Source organism: Cyprinodon tularosa, unplaced genomic scaffold, assembly GCF_016077235.1.
Source record: "Cyprinodon tularosa strain WSP-4 unplaced genomic scaffold, ASM1607723v1 ctg441, whole genome shotgun sequence".
Lineage (NCBI taxonomy): Eukaryota > Metazoa > Chordata > Actinopteri > Cyprinodontiformes > Cyprinodontidae > Cyprinodon > Cyprinodon tularosa.
This window is the reverse complement of record NW_024039165.1, coordinates 665177-684236: the sequence shown is the minus strand read 5'-3', so window position 1 is coordinate 684236 and position 19060 is coordinate 665177. Positions and strand designations below refer to the sequence as shown.

Here is a 19060-nt window from a genome sequence, read left to right as displayed (position 1 = left end):
GGTTAGATTCACTCATCCTGAGGATGAAAATCTTTCTAATTTGGGGCTCTTGATGATTTATTCGAAACTGTTTTTTTTTTTTTTTTTTTTTACAAGGCAGACCATTATGATGCTTAAACAACTAAACATCTTCTTGTTTATGACATATTTTCTGATTTTCCCAGTCTCAAAATTACAGATGCATTCTGAAATATATACATGCTTATGAATATATTCTACTTTGACTAGGCCAAGGCTTTTAAATTAGTTATAGTTACTTTATATTAGTTAGTTACTGATTACAGGTTGCAGGTTCGCCTTGCAAAACAAAGAGGAATCGATAGACTTTTATCGTGAAAAATATCTGAGTAACCTTGTAGAAAAGGGTCCTCTGGAGCCCACTCTAATCAACTGCACATGTCAACATCACATTTATTCCTAAGGGTTCTGGAAGAAGACCCAAAGGGTTCTGGACTGGCAGACCGTCCGCGGTGTAACCAAATCTTCTATGCCATTGACTACTGGGATAGGCCTTTTCTGAATAAGCAAGCTGATATTACTTTCAATCCTTTCTCCATATTGGAGGAGATATTCATATCTCTACTTAATATCCAAAATTTGACCTGGAGACGTGATGCTTTGATCCACCCGCAGCAGAGGTGAGGAGACTACACGCCGGCGCAGCAATGGCGCGTCTTATTGGGTAGAAAAAAAAGAAAACACTGCCCATCGGTCGGATCTGATTGTTGAACCTGGTCACCATCCCCTGCTTTCAACCTGTATCTGTCTGCTGGCAGGCGGTAGCACGAGTTCACCTGCCTGCAAGCGCTCAGGGTGAATGTAAAGGGCGTTGGGTTCCTATTTTCACTGCAGTTTTCTAACATATAGATGCAAATAAGGAGGTAAATTAGTTTAAACAGCAGCTGTTGGTATCGTTTAAACTCATTTTGTTGGCCTAATTTCATTATTTTTTTAAATCTATTTCAGTATAACCATAGTTTGTGGTGTAGGGAATGTTGGCCTAGTGGTTGGAGTAGTGCGCTTGTCGTCTGAGAAGGCTGCAAGTACCCGGGTCGATCCCCACATCCTACACTCTGGGTCAATGAGCAAGACCCTTAACCCCACATTGCTCTCTGGGTGCTGCACAATGGCAGCCCACTACTCCCAAAGGGGATGGGTTAAATGCAGATATGAATTTCTCCAGTCTGAGATCAAGAATGTTCAATTATTATTATGATTATCATCAAGTACGCTGGAAAAAGCCCTAGGGAAGGAAGCCTTCAAATCAGTGAAAGGATGATAAGCGTAGTAGAGAAAAATCTGAATGCCTGCTACATTGTATGCTTACCATAGTAGCCTATGACAAAACAAAATGGAACCTGCTATTTGTAACAGCATAAAATCAGAATTGTTTAATACTCATTCAACACTTGAAAGCCAGCATTAAAGCCCATAATCAAAATAACCCACATCTACAATTGAGTGCAAAACTATGAAGTGTGCAAATCCAGAAGTTCACCCTTATCCTCTTAACATTCACTTTATTCTCAGATAAATCAGAAGTAATTCTTCATCTCTGTTGTTTCCTTCATCATGTTTACTTACTGCAGCCCGAGGAACAGCAGACAGAGATTCTCTTTCCTTAGGGTCAACCAACGCGATCACGTCCTGCAGAACATAACACAGTCAGATGCTGCCATTTCTACTGCTGGGAACAAACTATTTCACAAAGTTAACCTTAGAAACTAAAGTATTTGGACTACTTCATGTTTAGGTGCTATTTATCAATTTTCAACTATTTCCTGATGTTTTGAAGGCAAAAGGCTACTACTGAATAACCACAGGGAGTTACATGACTAAATCATATTGAAAAAAAAGTAAAATAAATTTTATTCAGCACATCTTAGAAAAGTTTGACAAATCTTCTTAAAAAGGATAAGGTAAAATTGGTCAAAGAAAATCATCCAATCTAAACTGCAGAGCAACAGAAACGGAGAGGTCAGAATCTGTACCTTAATTAGCTCTGGGCAGTGGTATGACTCCAGGAGATTTTTGATTCCTCGATAGATGTTGAGAGAAATGGTAATGTTCTGTAAAAATATGAACCAGAGGCCCGCATTAAAACCAAACAAACGGAACAAACACAACGTGCATAGAAAGCTGAGCATTTAACCCACAAGTGAATAGTTTAAATATACATTAATGTTTGTGTGACTTATTATAAAGAGGCTGTATAGAAAGAAAACAGAATACTTCATTGATAGATCAACCAGCAGCTATCAAAGAATCAGTGGCTTCAGCTTTATGAACAAAATTCATTAACATTATGGCCTCAACTGTTATATGGCATCTAAACAAGGAATCAACTCAATAATGGTAAAAAAACTAAAAAGATCTGCTCATGATTTAAGACTTTAGGATAATTTTGTTCATTTACGGTAAAAATGGAATTACTTAGATTAATGGAGATTATATGTACTCAGAGATGGGAAGTAACGAAGTACAAATACTTCGTTACTGTACTCAAGTAGATTTTTCTGATATTTTTACTTTACTACTTATTTTTATGGCGACTTTTTACTTCTAGTCCTTACATTTTTACACAAATATCTGTACTTTCTACTCGTTACATTTAAAAAAATTGGCTCGTTACTTTAGTTTTGAATCATTTCAATGGAGTTACCGTTATTATTTTTCACGTCATCAATACCAAATTCAATCTAATTGGATGGAAATCTATGTTGCATTTGACGCACCACTACAAGATGAATCGACAGATTCGGCGGTATTCATTGGCGGCAAATCATTGCAGCTTGGTGGCGGTGGCGTTAGCATAGTAGTATGGACGACGAGATGATTGAAAATGAAAACAACGGAGATCTAGTCCTATTGGCAGACATCCATTTAAAATGTTTGCAACGGCATGAAAAAAGTGGTTTCTACTTTTACTTTTATACTTTAAATAAATTTATAAGCCTGTACTTTGTTACTTTTACTTGAGTAAAGAAGTTTAATCAGTACTTCCACTTTTACCAGAGTATTTTTTAAACACAAGTATCTGTACTTTTACTCAAGTATGGAAAGTGAGTACTTTGGCCATCTCTGTATGTACTGTATGCAGTTATATGTAATTGCTGAGTTTAATCTGCATATCAGCTTTAGGTGAAACAGGGAATCAAATTAGAAAAAAAGAAACATATCTGTCAGAAAGCGTTTGACTGGTGCGTCTTGACTATGAATGTTTCTTTTTTTTTTTTAGCTGTTATGATAATAAAGTGATATTCAGGTTTGTTTCTGGTGGTCAGTGACCTCTTGTTTGTCCGTCGATACGACGAGGACCATCTATTCATCCAATGGTTGGGGAAGTTAGAGTCTATGAGTACGCAGGTGGCTGATCAGGCAAATCTGTGCACGGAATAGTCTTGGGCAATGTGGACAGGGAATGGTGGCGTCTGGTGCAAGACCTACCTATATTTTGTAAATCATAAAAATGTAAACCATTTTCCTTTTTAAATCTTACCACTGGGATGAACTATTAGTTTAAAGCCATTCCTCAGTCTGGCATGCGTTTTTTCTTATATTTTTCTCTAAAACAATCAGCAAATTAAATATGATGGTGAAGCTGGACAGAAAGCAAATAGCAGTTTATTCAGAGCTGTGTAGATTCACTGGCTTTACAACTTTTGTTTATATTTAATAAATAACAAAACTCACTTCTTGTTTTCAAACATTTAACAATAAACTTAGATTTTTTTTCTGCTTTCAGACTTTTTATTTTTTACATCCAAACTAAATATATGAATAAAAGCAGCTACTAAAAGCCTTAATCAAATAAAAAACTAAATAAAAGGATCCTTTCTAGTGGAAAACTCAGTTGACCTCACATCTTTTAATAAAACATGAACATCTGTAGTTTGTACCCGAGTCTGTAGCTGATTGAAGAAGCTTCTCAGTTTATCTTCCTGCGCCTGGACCTGCACCTCTGACATGCTGTCGAACAGGTTGTAAAGGAAGTATGCTGTGGCCTCTGCACAGAAAACACACAAGAATACACACTGTGAGCAGTCATCTTGGGAAATAAATTTCATTTGCCACAGTGTCAGTCACACTGTCCATTTGTGCATTCATACTATTTTTCTGTAACCTCTGCAGAGTGTGAGGTTGTGTCATTTCTGCTGACAGAAGCTGCTTTCTCTCTGTGGTTTGAGTGAACGTACGGGGGCTTCGCTGTGACAGCTTCCTCCTACCGCCAACGCTTATCCACACACGCAGATGTAGTCTAACTGGAAGTGACACGGATAACAGTCTCCATCGCTTCCACTGGCACGCACACACCAGCTTCTGCACTGGAGACTCTCCCGACTCGCATACACACTCGGAGTTGGTGCTGCGTCAGCAGCCAGGCTCTGTTTCTGCGAGTAGCAGGTTCTTCATCAACATGCTGACAAACACACAAACCCATAATGGACCAAAACGTACAGACGGCTCCATGAGGAGAAGTGGGCCGAGCATGAGCTTACTGCTACAGAGCCTGGATGTAAACAGACATTTTATCATCTACTACATGCAGGAGGTCGTCTGTGCAACCTGACAGTTTCTGTACTGATACGACGCAGCTGCTGCAGACACACAGGAAAGCTGCTTCGATCCTTCTCACCTACGCAAAAATGTAGAAATTCTAGAAGTCAAAGAATAACAGAACATATATAAGCTACAAATGAGGATGGTGTCAACATATTAAAGGGTTTTCTCACCAGAGGGGTTGGTGTTTCCAGCTGAGAAGCGCTCGTCTTTATACAGCAGCTCAGTAATCTGGGGAAAAGAACAGCAAATTAGTCTAGCACATAAACACACAATGTCTTTATGAATAAAGTATTGATTGAGAAGTTTCTTTTGTCGTCGTACGAACAGAAACATCAGCAGATTTTACTGAGGTTTAATGTGACAGACACCAAACTTTGGTGTATTTTATCTCAAACATTCACAGATCATCGTCTGAACTTTCTTCTTATCTTACATTTGTTTAAAGTGATTTTGAGAAAGGGTTGCTTTTTTGAGACTCTATTAAATAGGACATTTTAATTTAATATTTGAATAATCAAAATAAAAAAAAGCATTTTCTCAGATCATGATTAAGTGATAAAAATAAAAAAAAGAAACTTGAAATGTGGCTTTCAAATCCACCCCATGAATCAATGTTTGGTGGACTGTAAATCTCCACCTTTAGCAGCTTCTACTTATTTTTCTTTCAAATGACCTCGTTTCCCTGCTGCATAAAAGCATGCCCACAGCACGATGCAGCCAACACCATGCTTGATGTAACGTTGACGTTTTTTTTAGGGTGTTGAGCCTAATTTGTTTTCCTCCACAAAGACTTAAGGCTTTCTCTAAGGAGCCTTATTTGTTTTCTACGGGGATAAATTTAGACAAAAAAAAAAAAAAAACTGAATAGATTGCTTGCTTTTTATTACGTTTCTGTGAGGAAAATTAAAAACAGGAATTCCCTGCCACTAAGCTATACTAAGCTATAGCGTAAAAGTTTCAAAATCAAACCACACATTAAAGTTAGCGGTTGGAAAGTGACCAAATATGAGAAAAAAGTTCAAGCTGTATGTTCTAAGCACTGCATGAACGCATCAAGAGGGGACAGCAGAATTTCATATCTTCATTTATGCAGTTCTACATCTTCTACTTTACACCACTGTTTTAATGGTTATTTGGCCACTTTATGTATTCAGTGCAGTCAGAAAATGTCCGTTTCACATTTCTACTGTGTTGTGATGCTATCTCTAAGATTAAGTAGAAATAAAAACATAAAACTGCTACTTTAAGAGAGCAATGTTGATGAGTTATTGATTAAAACTAAGATATACAGCAAAGGATCTGATAGAATATGATATGTTTAACATTCCTTTTCAAGGTTTGTTTTCAGGGGTGCATTGAGTCTTACCTTCACCATGTTGTCCACATCAGAAGACCTGCAGGGGGCAGTAGAGGACAATAAATAAAACAAGCAGCAGCTCAACCAGTCTGCCTCCCCCAAACCCTCCAAAAAATAGAAATTGCATGAGGTTTAATGCAGTTTGATAATTTTGGTCACAAAACACAAAAGAAAACCCATTTACTTTTCTGGAGTTAGAAAAACAATCAAGTCTAAAGACATTTAATTCATATCTGCTCTTATAGAAGCTTTAGAATAAAAAATATATATTTTTACAAATGGGTAGTTTAGATCCAGTAAAATCAAACAACTTTTCTGTTATTCTTTTGCAAAAAACTTAAACAAATTTAAATTGTCTCAGAAGCGGCAGGATTATTTCCCCACAGCTGGTGACCTGACAGCATAACACAGCAAACATGAAGCTGGAGCGACGCGTTTCCCTGTTTGACGCTCTTCAGCCCACAATACAGCAGATGAGAGGCGGCGGAACAAAACTCTGGCAAACCACAAAAGACGCAAAGTCACACATGAACACGCGCACACTCTACGGGCTAAATGATGACAATGTGTGACATCTCCGCCGTTGTCAGCGAGATGTTGGAAAAGGAGAGAGAGGGAAAGATGAGAGGAGAGAAGAAGAGGTCTTTAATGATTAAATTATCCCCTGACCTTGTCTTTGACAGGGGCAGGTCCAGCACAGCGATGACATGGCACTCGCAAACACACACACACACGTGCAAACGCTCCCAAAGTGACAAGACCAATTACGACCCTGTCAGGCAACCTAACCATCAGAGACGTGTGTGTGTGTGTGTGTGTGAGAGAGGAAAGCGAAAAGAGGAGAGGAAAAGGAATGAGTCCAAGAAAAAGGCTGATAATTAAAGATGACTTAGAATATCTATCCAGATTCATGCACTGCAACATATTCACCAGACTTCACATGTCAGAGGATCTGTTAGGAAGCTGCAGCTCTTTGCACAAGGAGGTAAAACACCATGAATCTGAGCTTTAGGGCATCATGTGAGGAGGAATAAAGAGAGGCGGCGGCAGCTTCATGGTGTGGTGGCATCTGGTGGAAGTTGCTGGAAGGCTGGATAAGGTCCGGATCTAAATACACTTCAAAACTTCTTCTCATAGACATTGTGGATTCAATCTTCCCACATTTTGATTTTGTAAAACCCCAAGAACATCTTACTGCACTGCAGGCATGAAAGGCAACAGAACAATGTTTTTTGGATGAAGCTGGGAGGAGTACTTACTATACGTGTTTGATAGAAACCAAAACAGAAAGACATTAACTTTAAAGTTATTTTGGTATGGCGTCGTTCACTGACCAGCATCTTTTCCTGCTGCAGTGCCCCTCAGCTAGATGTGCAAATCTGATAAATACCTGCACTGTTTAATTAGACTGCAAATTTTTATTAGTTTTTTTTTCTGGATTTACTTATTTTTTTGAAAATGCTTATTTTCAGTTTATTCTTTATTAAATTTTATTATAGTTTTTAGTCTTTTATATGAAATGTCTTACAGCAAAACTTAACAAAAAAAAAGTAGATAACAGAAATCAATCCCCAGGTAAGGACAAACTACTGCAGCAACACATATGACCGGACTGAGGAACAGTAAAAAAAGCAAAAAAAGAAACTGGAAACTAGACCTCATAATACTGCGTTATAATAAAGAAACAAATGAAGACTAAGCACAATTACTGCTGAAATTCAGTGCATTTGTTTCATGTTTTTATGCAGAGTTTTTATCTTTATTTCAGTTTTTTTTTCTCATTCAAGTTTTCATCATTTCGTTAGTTTCAGTTAACGATAACCTCTTACACCCTAAAGACTAACAGCTGTAGGGAAACCTACCGCATCTATGAAACTAAACGCATGCCACAATTTTCAGATTTAAATTTGTAGAAAGAAATTAAAAACTATGCATGAATTTGGCTCCAACAAGCAGAAATATGAAAAAAGTTGAGGCGTGTTTTGTAATGAACTTGAACCAGCTGAACCAGGAGCAAAAAGTGAAGCTTAAGTAATCACATTTTTGCTCAGTGAGAGAAATAACTTAAGACCCTGCAGGAAAGTCAGCACTTGACTCCTTGGTTCACTTCCAGCGTTGCTCTGAGCCCCCCCAAGTGTTTTTGTGCAGCCGTGTGGTGCTAAACTGTAAATATTCATAAACACCCCTTCAAGAAAATGCCTGTGAGTCAGACGCTGGTCCTAAGGCTAACCCCTTGTGTGTCAGAAAGAGTGAGAGAAAATGCAACCAGCACAGAAGTCGGGGGATAGTGGTGGGCATCTGCTGTTTTGCATATCTCCCGCAGAGCTTTGAGGCGAGAGCATGAGGGGTGAGGGCCTCCATATGTATGAGGGACCCGTGTATATCTGCCCGTGTGCGTGATGCAGCGTTTCTCCCTGCAGCTGCCCATGCACAGCCGCCGATGGATGGTGCGACCGGCCACACATGTCATATTCACACACATTGTGAGCATATGCTGTCGTGACCTCTATAGAGCCACATTAAACCCCAGGCTGGGGCTCTTAGGGGCCAAATATGTCAAAATGCAGAAGTGATGCAGAAAATGTAAAAAACAAACAGATGAGGAGGCTAACTGACTCACTTTTTGAAGCCTGTGATGAGGCTGCTGCGGAAGAAACTGAGATCCAAGGCCGGGAAGGAGGGATCGGATACTGAAGTGAAGAAAGCAAACTGTTAGTTACCAAAAAAAATGGAAAAATTAAACAGCACATCAACACAGACTGATCACTGGTTCAGAAAGTGTAGCTCCTCTGATTGTTTTGTCCTAATCAATCTCTTAAAGCTCTCACACATCTTATGCAAAGCAGTTAAAAAAGGAACTGAAGATGGTTATTTATTATTTTTTACTGTAGCAAACATCTCAAAGCAAAAAGCTATTTTTAAATCCTGACTTTCACTTTCGGGGCCTTTCTAATTTACCTTTCCCTTGATTTGCTTTGGTCCGTTTCATCCATATTCCTAATTTCTATACCATTTGGCTGCTAAAAGCTGCAATATTCAGCCATATATGTAAAAAATGCTTACTAAACATGATGCTGTTTTTAAAACGCCAGCAGTCATGTTAAATAAGCTCCACTCGATTCACATTAAACTGAGACGTATGGTCGGTTTTTGACGCTGTTGGAGGAAAGACAGACAACGGGAGCAGCTATCCATAATTTAGGAGCCCTTCATATCTCGCTCTCCTCTGCAGAACGAAGCTCTCCACGCTGTTTACAAATTCACACAGACTAATCCCTTAAAAGGCCTGATGAGCACAGAGGTGTTAGAGGGTAAGTGTGTGTCTGTGTGTTTAAGTGCAGACACGCCGCCAATTAGCCCGCAGGTGAGGTAGCAGCCTCAGTGATGGTGGCTGCTTAGGATGGGGCACGGACTCTTTAGACTTTGATGAAGTCGATGAGATTTGATGAATTTGTGTACTGCTTACTCAGAGCGTAGACTTTGGCCAGGTTGCTGGCAGCCGACGTGCGAACCTCTGCACACAGAAAGGCCTCCGAATCCACAGAGACGCCTGAATCCTGAGCAGACATTTGAGCATTTCAGTCAGTAAAAAGAAAAGAACAGTCAGAGAATAAAGTGTAGCCAGCTTTTGTTAACCTTGAGTGCTTGACGTGCGGCCTCCAAGCTGGGGAACACAGGCAGGACGTAGGTGGATAATGTGTCGAGGTCAGGGGAGACTCCAAGCTTCTCCATGCCTCGCATCACCTCCACCACACCTACAACAAAAAACAGAAAGTCATCGCTGAAGTCTATTGATATCCTGACAGGTTCCAAGAGAAACCTCACATTTCAGCAGGGATCTAAGCTTCACGTCTTGAAGAATTAAATTGGAGCGAAATCTCTGGCCTATTCAGAGCCAGGATTTCTCTCCGCTGTTGCTACACCCATGCTCCAAAAGTCAGTGACCGGATGCAATCAGAAATTAAAAGGCCTATATTGGTGGCTGTTTGTTCCTTTTTTTGGCTTAAATCTGCTTCAAGATCAGAATTGTGATAATAAAGTTAGTCTTGTTGGGATCAAAGATAGTGATACATCATGCCGATATAGCTTGTTTTTGTTCCTTGTATGTTTTAGTATTGGCTGATACACAGATGTCTTGGTCAATTCATGAGTTCCATACGATCTTGCACAGCCATCCTGATTTATTTGCCGTCCATTTTAAATATTTTGTTTAATTTGCCACATAGTTTTTTAAACTAGAACTTGTACCACATTTTTTTTTAACCGTGTCATTTTTCTCCTGTAAATAAAAACAGACAAAGAATATCGGTTCCAAGAATCAGCCTAAAAATATCGGCAACACATACTGGAGAGTAAGACTGATATCAAAATAATCGGTAGCCAACTAAAACTCATCACCTTTTGAACCTTTCCCCTGTATAGTTCCTTAGCATCATCTATCAATATCAAGGCATTTCCAAAAGAAGGTTTGACTCATTGTAAAGCATTATTTGCATGGCAGGTGCCAGGCTTTATGCAAAATTGGTTGTAGTGCTAAAAAGAAGGAAGAACTTTTAAATACAAAGTTTTAAATGCTTCTTTTTAGGATTGAAAGCATCTGAATATCGGGATAAAAATCTTAAGCCAATATTATCAAAGTACCAAATAACTTCTAAATAATATTTTATATTATTTTAGAAGTCATCTGATTACCAAATGTTCCTTTTTCTTCCAGAAGGCATTAGGTTCAAGCCTTTTCGTGTTGTGTTTTTTACTCAAAGTTATCTCACCATAGTGTAAGGTTATAATGGGTCTTTTTTTTTAAATTAACTTAATGCATGTTCTCATTTAAAATGAAGAAAAACCACAGCTCCTGTCTCTCCCAGCATGCACACTTTACTACTCTTACTCTGCAGTTCCACCCTGAAGCTGTGCAAGTACCCCACACCCTTGACTGTCATAGCGCTAATGGCTCCTTTCCGCCCTCCCCCAGATTGCTGGGTAAAAATATGCATGCATAGACACACACGTGGTCTCAAGTGGACTCTTGCACCCTGTTCTCCAGCAGAACCCTGAGGTCCTGCCTCAGGAAAGCTGGCCAAAGCAGCCACATGCATATGGAAGAGCCACAAAAACCATTCAGCAATGGAAGAAACACTTTGCATCATGTCTTGGAGCGTGCCCCGTAAAAAAAAAAAAAAGTCAGAGGCTTAAAAGAGCCAACACACATAACATGTTTGCACTTGTTGGGGAATGGTGGTAAAACACTAGCATTATGTGCTTTATCAATATTACTAATACACCTTGATGTTGAAAGACTATTCCTAAGTGCTTCTTCTAGTTCTCACACACCAGCATATGTGGTATATATAGAGAGAGACAGAGATCTTTGTGTTTGTTTATTCTCCTGGGGGCTTGTGTTCACCTGTCAGGCTCTTTGGATAAATAAAGGATGAGTTCTTGGCTTTTATATGCCATTAAAACCTGCAACTAAGCTACATTACCCAGGTAGAAGGTACCTGAACCACTTCTTCCATTCACCCTTCCCCTGCCTCCATATCACTCATTCATCTACCTTTCTCGCTATCCATCTTTCACAAAAAAGTCAACAGACAATCTTCTTCTTTCTTCTCAATGGAGGAGTCCATCCACTATGCCACCCATCCATTCATTCATTCTTACTCCGGCAATCGCTTTCAACGGTCCTTTTTTATGAACGAAGAGATGGAGCACCTGCTTTCCTCCTGAATAATCCATAGTCACTTTCATGGTGAGCCAAACAGACTGAGAACAAGTAAATGGAGAGCAGGAAGTTTGAATGTAGAAGTTGGATGTCTCTCACGTGCTTTCCGGCCTCCTCCACCTTCATCAGCACTTTTAATTCATGCAATAAGAGGGCTACTGGATTTTTTTTTTATTTTGCTAGTCATGCCTTTAAGCAATACCTTCTTCAATTATTATTTTTCTTTTCCAAATGTCAAGATTTCAACTTTATTTGGGGTAAAATTGTTGACATAAGACCCATGATCAATATCCGAGCAATCCAAACAAAAGAATCACTTTCTACATTATAGAGAAAAAGGGTGTACGCCAGCTTTAGTTGAGAGGCAGTCCATCTCTAGATAATAATATTTCTAGTAAGGACCCTATTGAAATGCTATAGCACAAGGTGTTTAAATCTGATGTTAAATAAACTTGGAGCAAAACTTAAAAGTCAAGGCTGTCTAATGAAAAAATCTCAAATTTCAGCCACTGCTGGAGAATTTTTAACAAATCTGTTCTAGGACAGCTGCCATCGATCATCTTAGTTATCAATTAATCTACAGATTATTTTTGAGTAATTGATTAATGAATCAAGAGTATAAATAAATTAGTTTTTAAACATATAAGAGGAAAGTGTTTGAAAAACAGAAAAGCTCTGTACAGTGCATTTTAATTTTAAAAGGCCAATTCACCCCCGCAATCTTTGCAAATGGACTCTCCATTTGGTCTTATAGCACCGTCTACATGGTCCACGCTTTATTTTGATCATTTAAGCATCATTTATTGCAATCCCGATTTGTCTAAAATGTCTTGTTTAGCGCCCTCTTCGTGATTAAGGAGAGTACTGCATTTAATTTCAAGTTCGTATTGGAGATGGCTCTATGGTTATTGCGAAATCAGGCCAGAAAAACTTACGTTCCTACCTTTGTTTTTTGCAATCTGTCTCTTTTAGGCTAGTGATTCATTAGCATGGAATTCTGTATATTTAGCATTTATTTATCTTACAAGACCTAATCTTATACTGGATTATTTGCAGAAACCTGATATGTGGGTATTTTACAAATGAATTGGTAAATAACTGATACATGTAATTTTCCTGCTTACATATACTATGTAGTTTTCTCTCTCATTTCCAGTCATTGAATCTCTCTCCTGTGGCAGACTCATCCATTAAGTTGACTGCATGTGATCCTACAGCTCTGCAGGCATAATCCTCACTTGTTAACAAAAAACAACTCCTTTCATATCAGTTAGTTATATTGTGGAGGAATGTCTGATAGTTTTAAAGCCAATATCAGCAGATACTGATAATATTGTATATCTGCTGTAATAACATTTAAAATGAATGGCTAGCGATATTCCAAAGTATTATTTACCTAACTTTCCTTCCAGGTCTTGAGCCTCTTGAATTTCAAATGTTATGCTGTCTGAGGCATTTACAAAGAGGTTTTGGCACAAAGACGGGCTGTGAAGAACAGAGACCTCTCCAGGACGTTCAGCATAAAAACCGGATGTTATATCCAGGCAAGAAGTATCAAAGTAGTGAGTTAAGCATGGCAGTGGTCACAAGATATCACCATCAGCTTCATGTCTCCAGGTTAACTGTAACAGACGGGAAGTTGGGGACACAGAAATGGGAGGAGAAGAGGAGAGGAGGGAACTGGTGGCTGTCATCTTGTCCTGTCCTTGGACATGAGTACCTGTCACTTCCCCTTTCCTTTCTCCTCTAGCACCATCTGGCTTGTCTCTCTTTGCCTATGCCTTACCTAATGTGGGATTTTATGCTAGAAGGCAAACGCAAGGTGGACAAGAATAACTAATTTAAATTACAATAATTCATTTCTGAATGTATCAAAAATGAAAAAGAAGTAAACTTAAAACCTTTCATACCCCAAAAAAACAGGCAAGGTGAGAGACCCCCCCCCCCTCCCTCTGCTTGCTGTGTCACAGCTTATAAGAGACCGTTGTGTCACAAGGACTGACAAGCAGTGGCTAGCTAGCGGCAGGTGGCGAGAAGAGCCAAGCATATGCTTTCGCTAAACCCACCAAATCCACACGTCATCAGCATGTACGGGGATTTTTCTTCCCCCTCCTCCCACCGACAGAACCCCCCCCCCCCCCCCCCCCCCCCCCCCATTCCTCAGCATCGGCCTCTCTGCCCGCTAGTGACACCTGTGGACAAAAAGTGACACGAGGCTTAATATTTCATGGGCCATGCACAGTGGGGCGCGTAATCCAAAGTGAATTCCCTCAGAGCGCTCGCATTTACATGAAATCAAGTCACTCTGCATCAGTCACATCACCTGCACTGCCCTCAGAAAGTCATCTCCAACCGACCCCCCCCAGACAACTGCCTCCTACAGCCAACGAATGGGGGGGTTGGCTGCATGATTCATGAGGATTAAGGCAAACACTGTTGGAAACAAGCAAGTGTGAGTGAGAGAGAAGTTTCTCCACTTTTCTCCCTTTCCTTCTTCCCCCCTTTTCCACTCTGATACGTAAATGGATGATGTCTGACGGTGCGGTTGGAGCTCAAGTCAGTCTAGCTAAACATGCTTGCACTCATATCTGAACCTCTCCTCCAGGCAGCCAAAGCTAGCCGCTGAGACATCTCAGCAGTCAAACGGGGAATAAGTCTTGACCGCACGGAAGATTCAATTTGCTGCGGCACAAACACCAGTCTGACCAGTTTTCACCCCCCTGCCAGCTCAGATGCCGTCGACCCGGCTGACGAGAGGAGAAAAAAAAAATCCATCACTTATTAATTGCTTCAAAAAAGCCCAAAGAGAGACCTGGAGATCCGCAAACACGAAGCACTTAAAAACCAAACTGCTGCTGAAGAGGAAGCACAAGCTAATGAGTTTTGAGTCCTAACGAGTGTCAAGATGTCTGCAAACTGTGACCAAGACAGTTTTTTCACACAGCGTCATCCCAAACAACAAATGAGTAGAAAAAAATTTGGAAAAACAGACATGTTTGTGATTCTAGTGCTTGTTTGTAGAGAAATTCTTCAGGTTGACTTCACTTTAACTAGAAAGCAGCTTTAAAACCAGAGCTCCCAGTACCCTGTGTGCAATAACGGTAATAGACAGATAAAGTCCTGTATGGGGAGATGAATGTGGTTTGACAAAAGAACCAAGGAAACCCACTGAAGCAAAACTACCAACACGACAGCTTAGGCCTCCCTACCAAAGGGCAAAGGTCAGGAGGTTATCCTTCAACAGAAAGCGTGCACCACTTTGAACGGCTTCTGCTTAGTTAGTATCGGCACACAGAGCAAAGGGATTCATGCCCCTAAACCTCCTTATGTCTCCAAACAACTTCAACGTATTGAGTTTGAACTTCGTGGCTGATCAACTTAAAGTAATGGAGGTAAAGGTTTTCAAAATAGTGTACAAGTATAAAACAGTGCTTGCAGTATCCCCACAATATAGACTCCAGTCATCTCATCAAGGGAGTCCAATCTTAACATGATGAATTGATGATATGAATGCAGGCTGGTGTTCTATTGTTTGGTTGGAAAGACAACCTACAGCCACACAACCCTTTCTGGAACCAGTTTGACATTCCTGATCTAGATAGAGCACAGCATCACTACATCCATTAAAGGTATAGTGGAGGATGTTCTTTTTCCGAAGGATCATCAAAATAAGTGGTCCTCCTAACTGTCAATCATTCTGCTGATATGTTTACGTAAGGCCGTCCTACATGCTCGCCCCCATTTTCAGACATAGTGTAAAAATTGCAAATCTTGTGAATGTCTTTTTTTTTTTTTTTTTTTTTGTGGAGAGGACGGATCTTTAAAAAAATTTGGGAAAATCCTCCACTATCCCTCTAATAAAAAAGCGCTTTTAGCATGAAGGCCATGTGCAAACTTTGCTTTGCTGGATTCCCATCATAGCTCTTTTACCAGAGAACCTGCAAGGTCCCTCAATGGCACAAAGGAGAAATAAGGGATCCCACAATGCTTTGCCTGACGTGCCATATAAGCCCAGCTCTCCTCAAATAACAAACACACATAATTGCTTGGACTCTGGGTGACCAATATAAATCTTTACAGTTATTGTTTTTATATGTAATACAGCTTTAGCCGTCCAATATATCTGTGTAAGCTCTTTTTTTCCCCCAAAAGGTTTTAGTCCCATTTTGACTTTAATCATCTAGATAACATCCTGTCTGGAATTCCTTTCTTACTCATGATTGAGTCGTCACTGTGGACCACATGATAGCTGAAGGAACAAGAGCTAAGGGCTTCGATTAGACTGTTACTGGTGGAGCCAAAGTGTCAGGAAATGGGACGTTTTAAAAAAATGTGCTCAAGCACGTCTCTACAGAGAAGCCACAGTGTGTATTTGAACAGAAACTCTTACCCCCCTCACGCAGGGATCAGACCTCTTCGCCCTTCACTGGCCCAGCCTGCTGAAATCTGTCCCAGCTGGTTCGCTCTCAAAAGGTCATGAATATTTGAGTAAAAACTCCCCTTTAAAAGCTCTTTCTGGTAAAGAAGATGTTATATTCCGCTGTATGCCTTCAGAAAAAAAAGATCCAACATAAAAAAAAAAAAGCTTCTTTTTTTCAGATTAAGATGTGTCTACTTTTTTAAAAGCTTCATGGCTCACAAACCTAAATGGGGCTAAATGTTAGCTTAGATTTACAACTGGCTTGACTCTCACCCCATCTCCTTTAAAAATATAAATAAAACCAAGTGGCACATAATGTATTTCTCCACTAAACCAAGCAAGTTCAAACGCTGGAGGAGTGCTGAATGAGGGCTCTCGACTTACTAAATAACATGCTTCTCCTTAATGCTCTCAGGGCTACAACAAAAACATCTGTAGTTACAACCAGGAAGAGGGGAAAGCTTGTAAGTTTAAATATTTAGTGAGTAAATAGCGCTGTGTTCAGGAAGGCCATGGTTTCTGAAAAGCACAAAGGTTTAAGATAATAATTGGGCTCGTTTATTATTCCGACTACAAGCAGTCTTATAGGAAGACCTATCGATTGTTTCCCCCTTACTTTGCTGACACTGCAAACATAAACGCAAAGGATATCTCCTTTCAAAGGACAGTGGGATTTCTTAAGAGGCCCCAGCCAAAAAGTGGAAAAAGGAAAAAAGATTAACTGAATAATAATAATTGATCTCTCTCTTATGAGAAAGTTAAAAACAATCCACTGGACTTTGTTTCCAAGTTTGAAGACATTTTTCTTCCCATCTAAGAAGGTTTTTCAATTCAAAATGTCAAGAATAGCGTTGAGCTTGAGATTTTATACAGTAGCCCATCAAAACCTTGTTATAGTTTTGAAAACATGCAAATTGAAATGGAAGAAGGGGTTAACCCCTTCGGAATGGGGATCCTTTGGCTTCTTTTGGGGCTGGTTATACTCCTGCAGCAGTGTGCCGCAGTGAGCTTGTCGCAGGTTTGACACAGACATTTTTTATTTATGCTCAGTGTTGAAGCGTGGTCTGCATCGATTATTATTATTATGTGTATTCCACGGCACAACGCAAAGGGGAAAATCACGAACTAGCTGTGGGTCTAGGTACGGCCGAGGCGGTGAGGAAATGGGGGCAAGTTTGTCCACCAACTGAGGCACCTGAGGGCGGAAAAGAGCAGGAATCCAGGTGGAAAAAGGGTCCCAGCGTTCTCGCACACCTCGCTCTTCTAGCTTTTCCAACATCACAAGTCGTTTCCACAATCGCGGTCATACAAACAAAACAAGCTGGTAAGGTACAAAACAGGAAATACACATAATCTACAGGGGATGTAGATTTGACCAATCAGAGGCCTCCTGTCTACACCAATGTCTGCGGTCACCTACAATCTGGAACAGGTGCAGCAGAGTGTTTGCTGAGGGGGCGGGGATTTCTCTGCGTTCACCGCGACACCTACGCAGATGACCTAGAATTGAAGTATAAATCAGCCTTAAGTCTCTGAAAGGGGGGGTCATTAAAGGGAATTGTTGGCCTGGCCGAATAGGTGAGGATTTCTGCTCTCCTGTAAAGGGGTTGGGGTTTTGATGATAAGCCATGTACGTTTCCTTCTGCATCTCCATACTGCCCAGTACGCTGTCATGGTCAGTAACAAGATTGAGACTGAAAATAGACCAAGCAACCAAAAATTCAAAGAAAAACTAAATATGGAGGCTCTTACCTACAAATAACTGTATTAGAACCCAATTTCTCTTAACAAACCAAATTTGTATGTGGCGATGATGAAGGACTCCCAGAAAACACTGCTTTGGATCGCTTCCAGCTCCACAGAACCAATGTTACTGAGGACCCGAGCTGGTCCTCACATTTATACTATTTCAAAAAAACATATTACAAAACCCAGATTGATACTCAGCTCTGATAATTTGTTTGTGTTTACAGACTGTCTTGACTGTTATTCTCATATATTCACACTGTTTATTCTGCGATTTGCAGCTTATGCTAACAATTATTATAGTTAGTATGTGGGTCTATAAGTATTTCCTCATACAGAGATAGCAGTATACATCGGCAACTGTCAAAACATTTAAGAATAACCAAGTCACCCAAATACCCTGAGCTTGACATTTTTTTTTTAAATTAAGAAGAATTTGACTTTTTCAGTTTGTTATTTTAGATCTCAAACTATTTTCATCTATTGGCAACACCTGATTGGTTGAAATAAGTAATTTATGCAATGTAGTTTAACTTCTAACTTATATTTACAGATTAGAATCTAAAAATCAAAAAAGAATAATAACAGACATGTTCCCATGAAATCAGAGTAGGAAAATTTGACGTTTCTCTTCAACCTTGACCTAAGCATGCCTTTCTTGCTTACAAAAATATATAATCAGTAAGATATGCATTATCAACATTTATGTTACATGTATCCATTAGATCCTTTACAAACTCCTTGGCAACCATTCCTCTTTACAAAACCTGTTGCTAAACAGGTTGAAAAAAAAAATACTAAAAACAGTTATTTTGGTCATCAAATTGTTTAAATAAATTAAATACCAACAATCTTCCAATTGGGAGTTTTAACTGTTAAGTTGGGTTTGATTTTATTAACAGTAGGACCGGATAAGGAACATTTATACTTAGTGGAAAAAAATATATATATTCAAGTCTGTTCAAGTCTTATTTATCGCAATATTGCTTTAAAAAGCAGATGCTCCATAGTTTAGATGCCTAGACACAGATTTCCTAAAGGCTGCCATGACAGAAGTTCAATTCTCAAAAGAATAAAACATCTTTGCCATTGTACCTACATTCTTCTGCTTAAACTAGTAGCCATCATAAACACAGCTGCAGTCTATCCAAAACTCTGCAGCCCATATCCTCACTAACACTAAGAAAGTGAAGCACATCCCTCAAGTTTTTAGGTCCTTAAACTGGCTCACTGTATCTCAGAGTAGACATTA

General features: G+C 39.6%; 1 protein-coding gene across 1 annotated transcript in view; it reads right to left on the bottom strand.

Annotated features, from left to right (window-relative positions):
- The window catches only part of lrpprc (leucine-rich pentatricopeptide repeat containing), a 74542-nt gene that overhangs the window by 49031 nt on the left and 6451 nt on the right, over positions 1 to 19060 (bottom strand). Inside the window, exons 12-19 of the mRNA XM_038300181.1 lie at positions 9557 to 9675; positions 9387 to 9477; positions 8541 to 8610; positions 5930 to 5957; positions 4734 to 4791; positions 3900 to 4006; positions 1992 to 2069; positions 1585 to 1647 (exon numbers count right to left, since the gene is read on the bottom strand). Coding sequence (XP_038156109.1) covers positions 1585 to 1647; positions 1992 to 2069; positions 3900 to 4006; positions 4734 to 4791; positions 5930 to 5957; positions 8541 to 8610; positions 9387 to 9477; positions 9557 to 9675 — 614 coding nt within the window. The remainder of the gene's footprint in view (positions 1 to 1584; positions 1648 to 1991; positions 2070 to 3899; positions 4007 to 4733; positions 4792 to 5929; positions 5958 to 8540; positions 8611 to 9386; positions 9478 to 9556; positions 9676 to 19060) is intronic.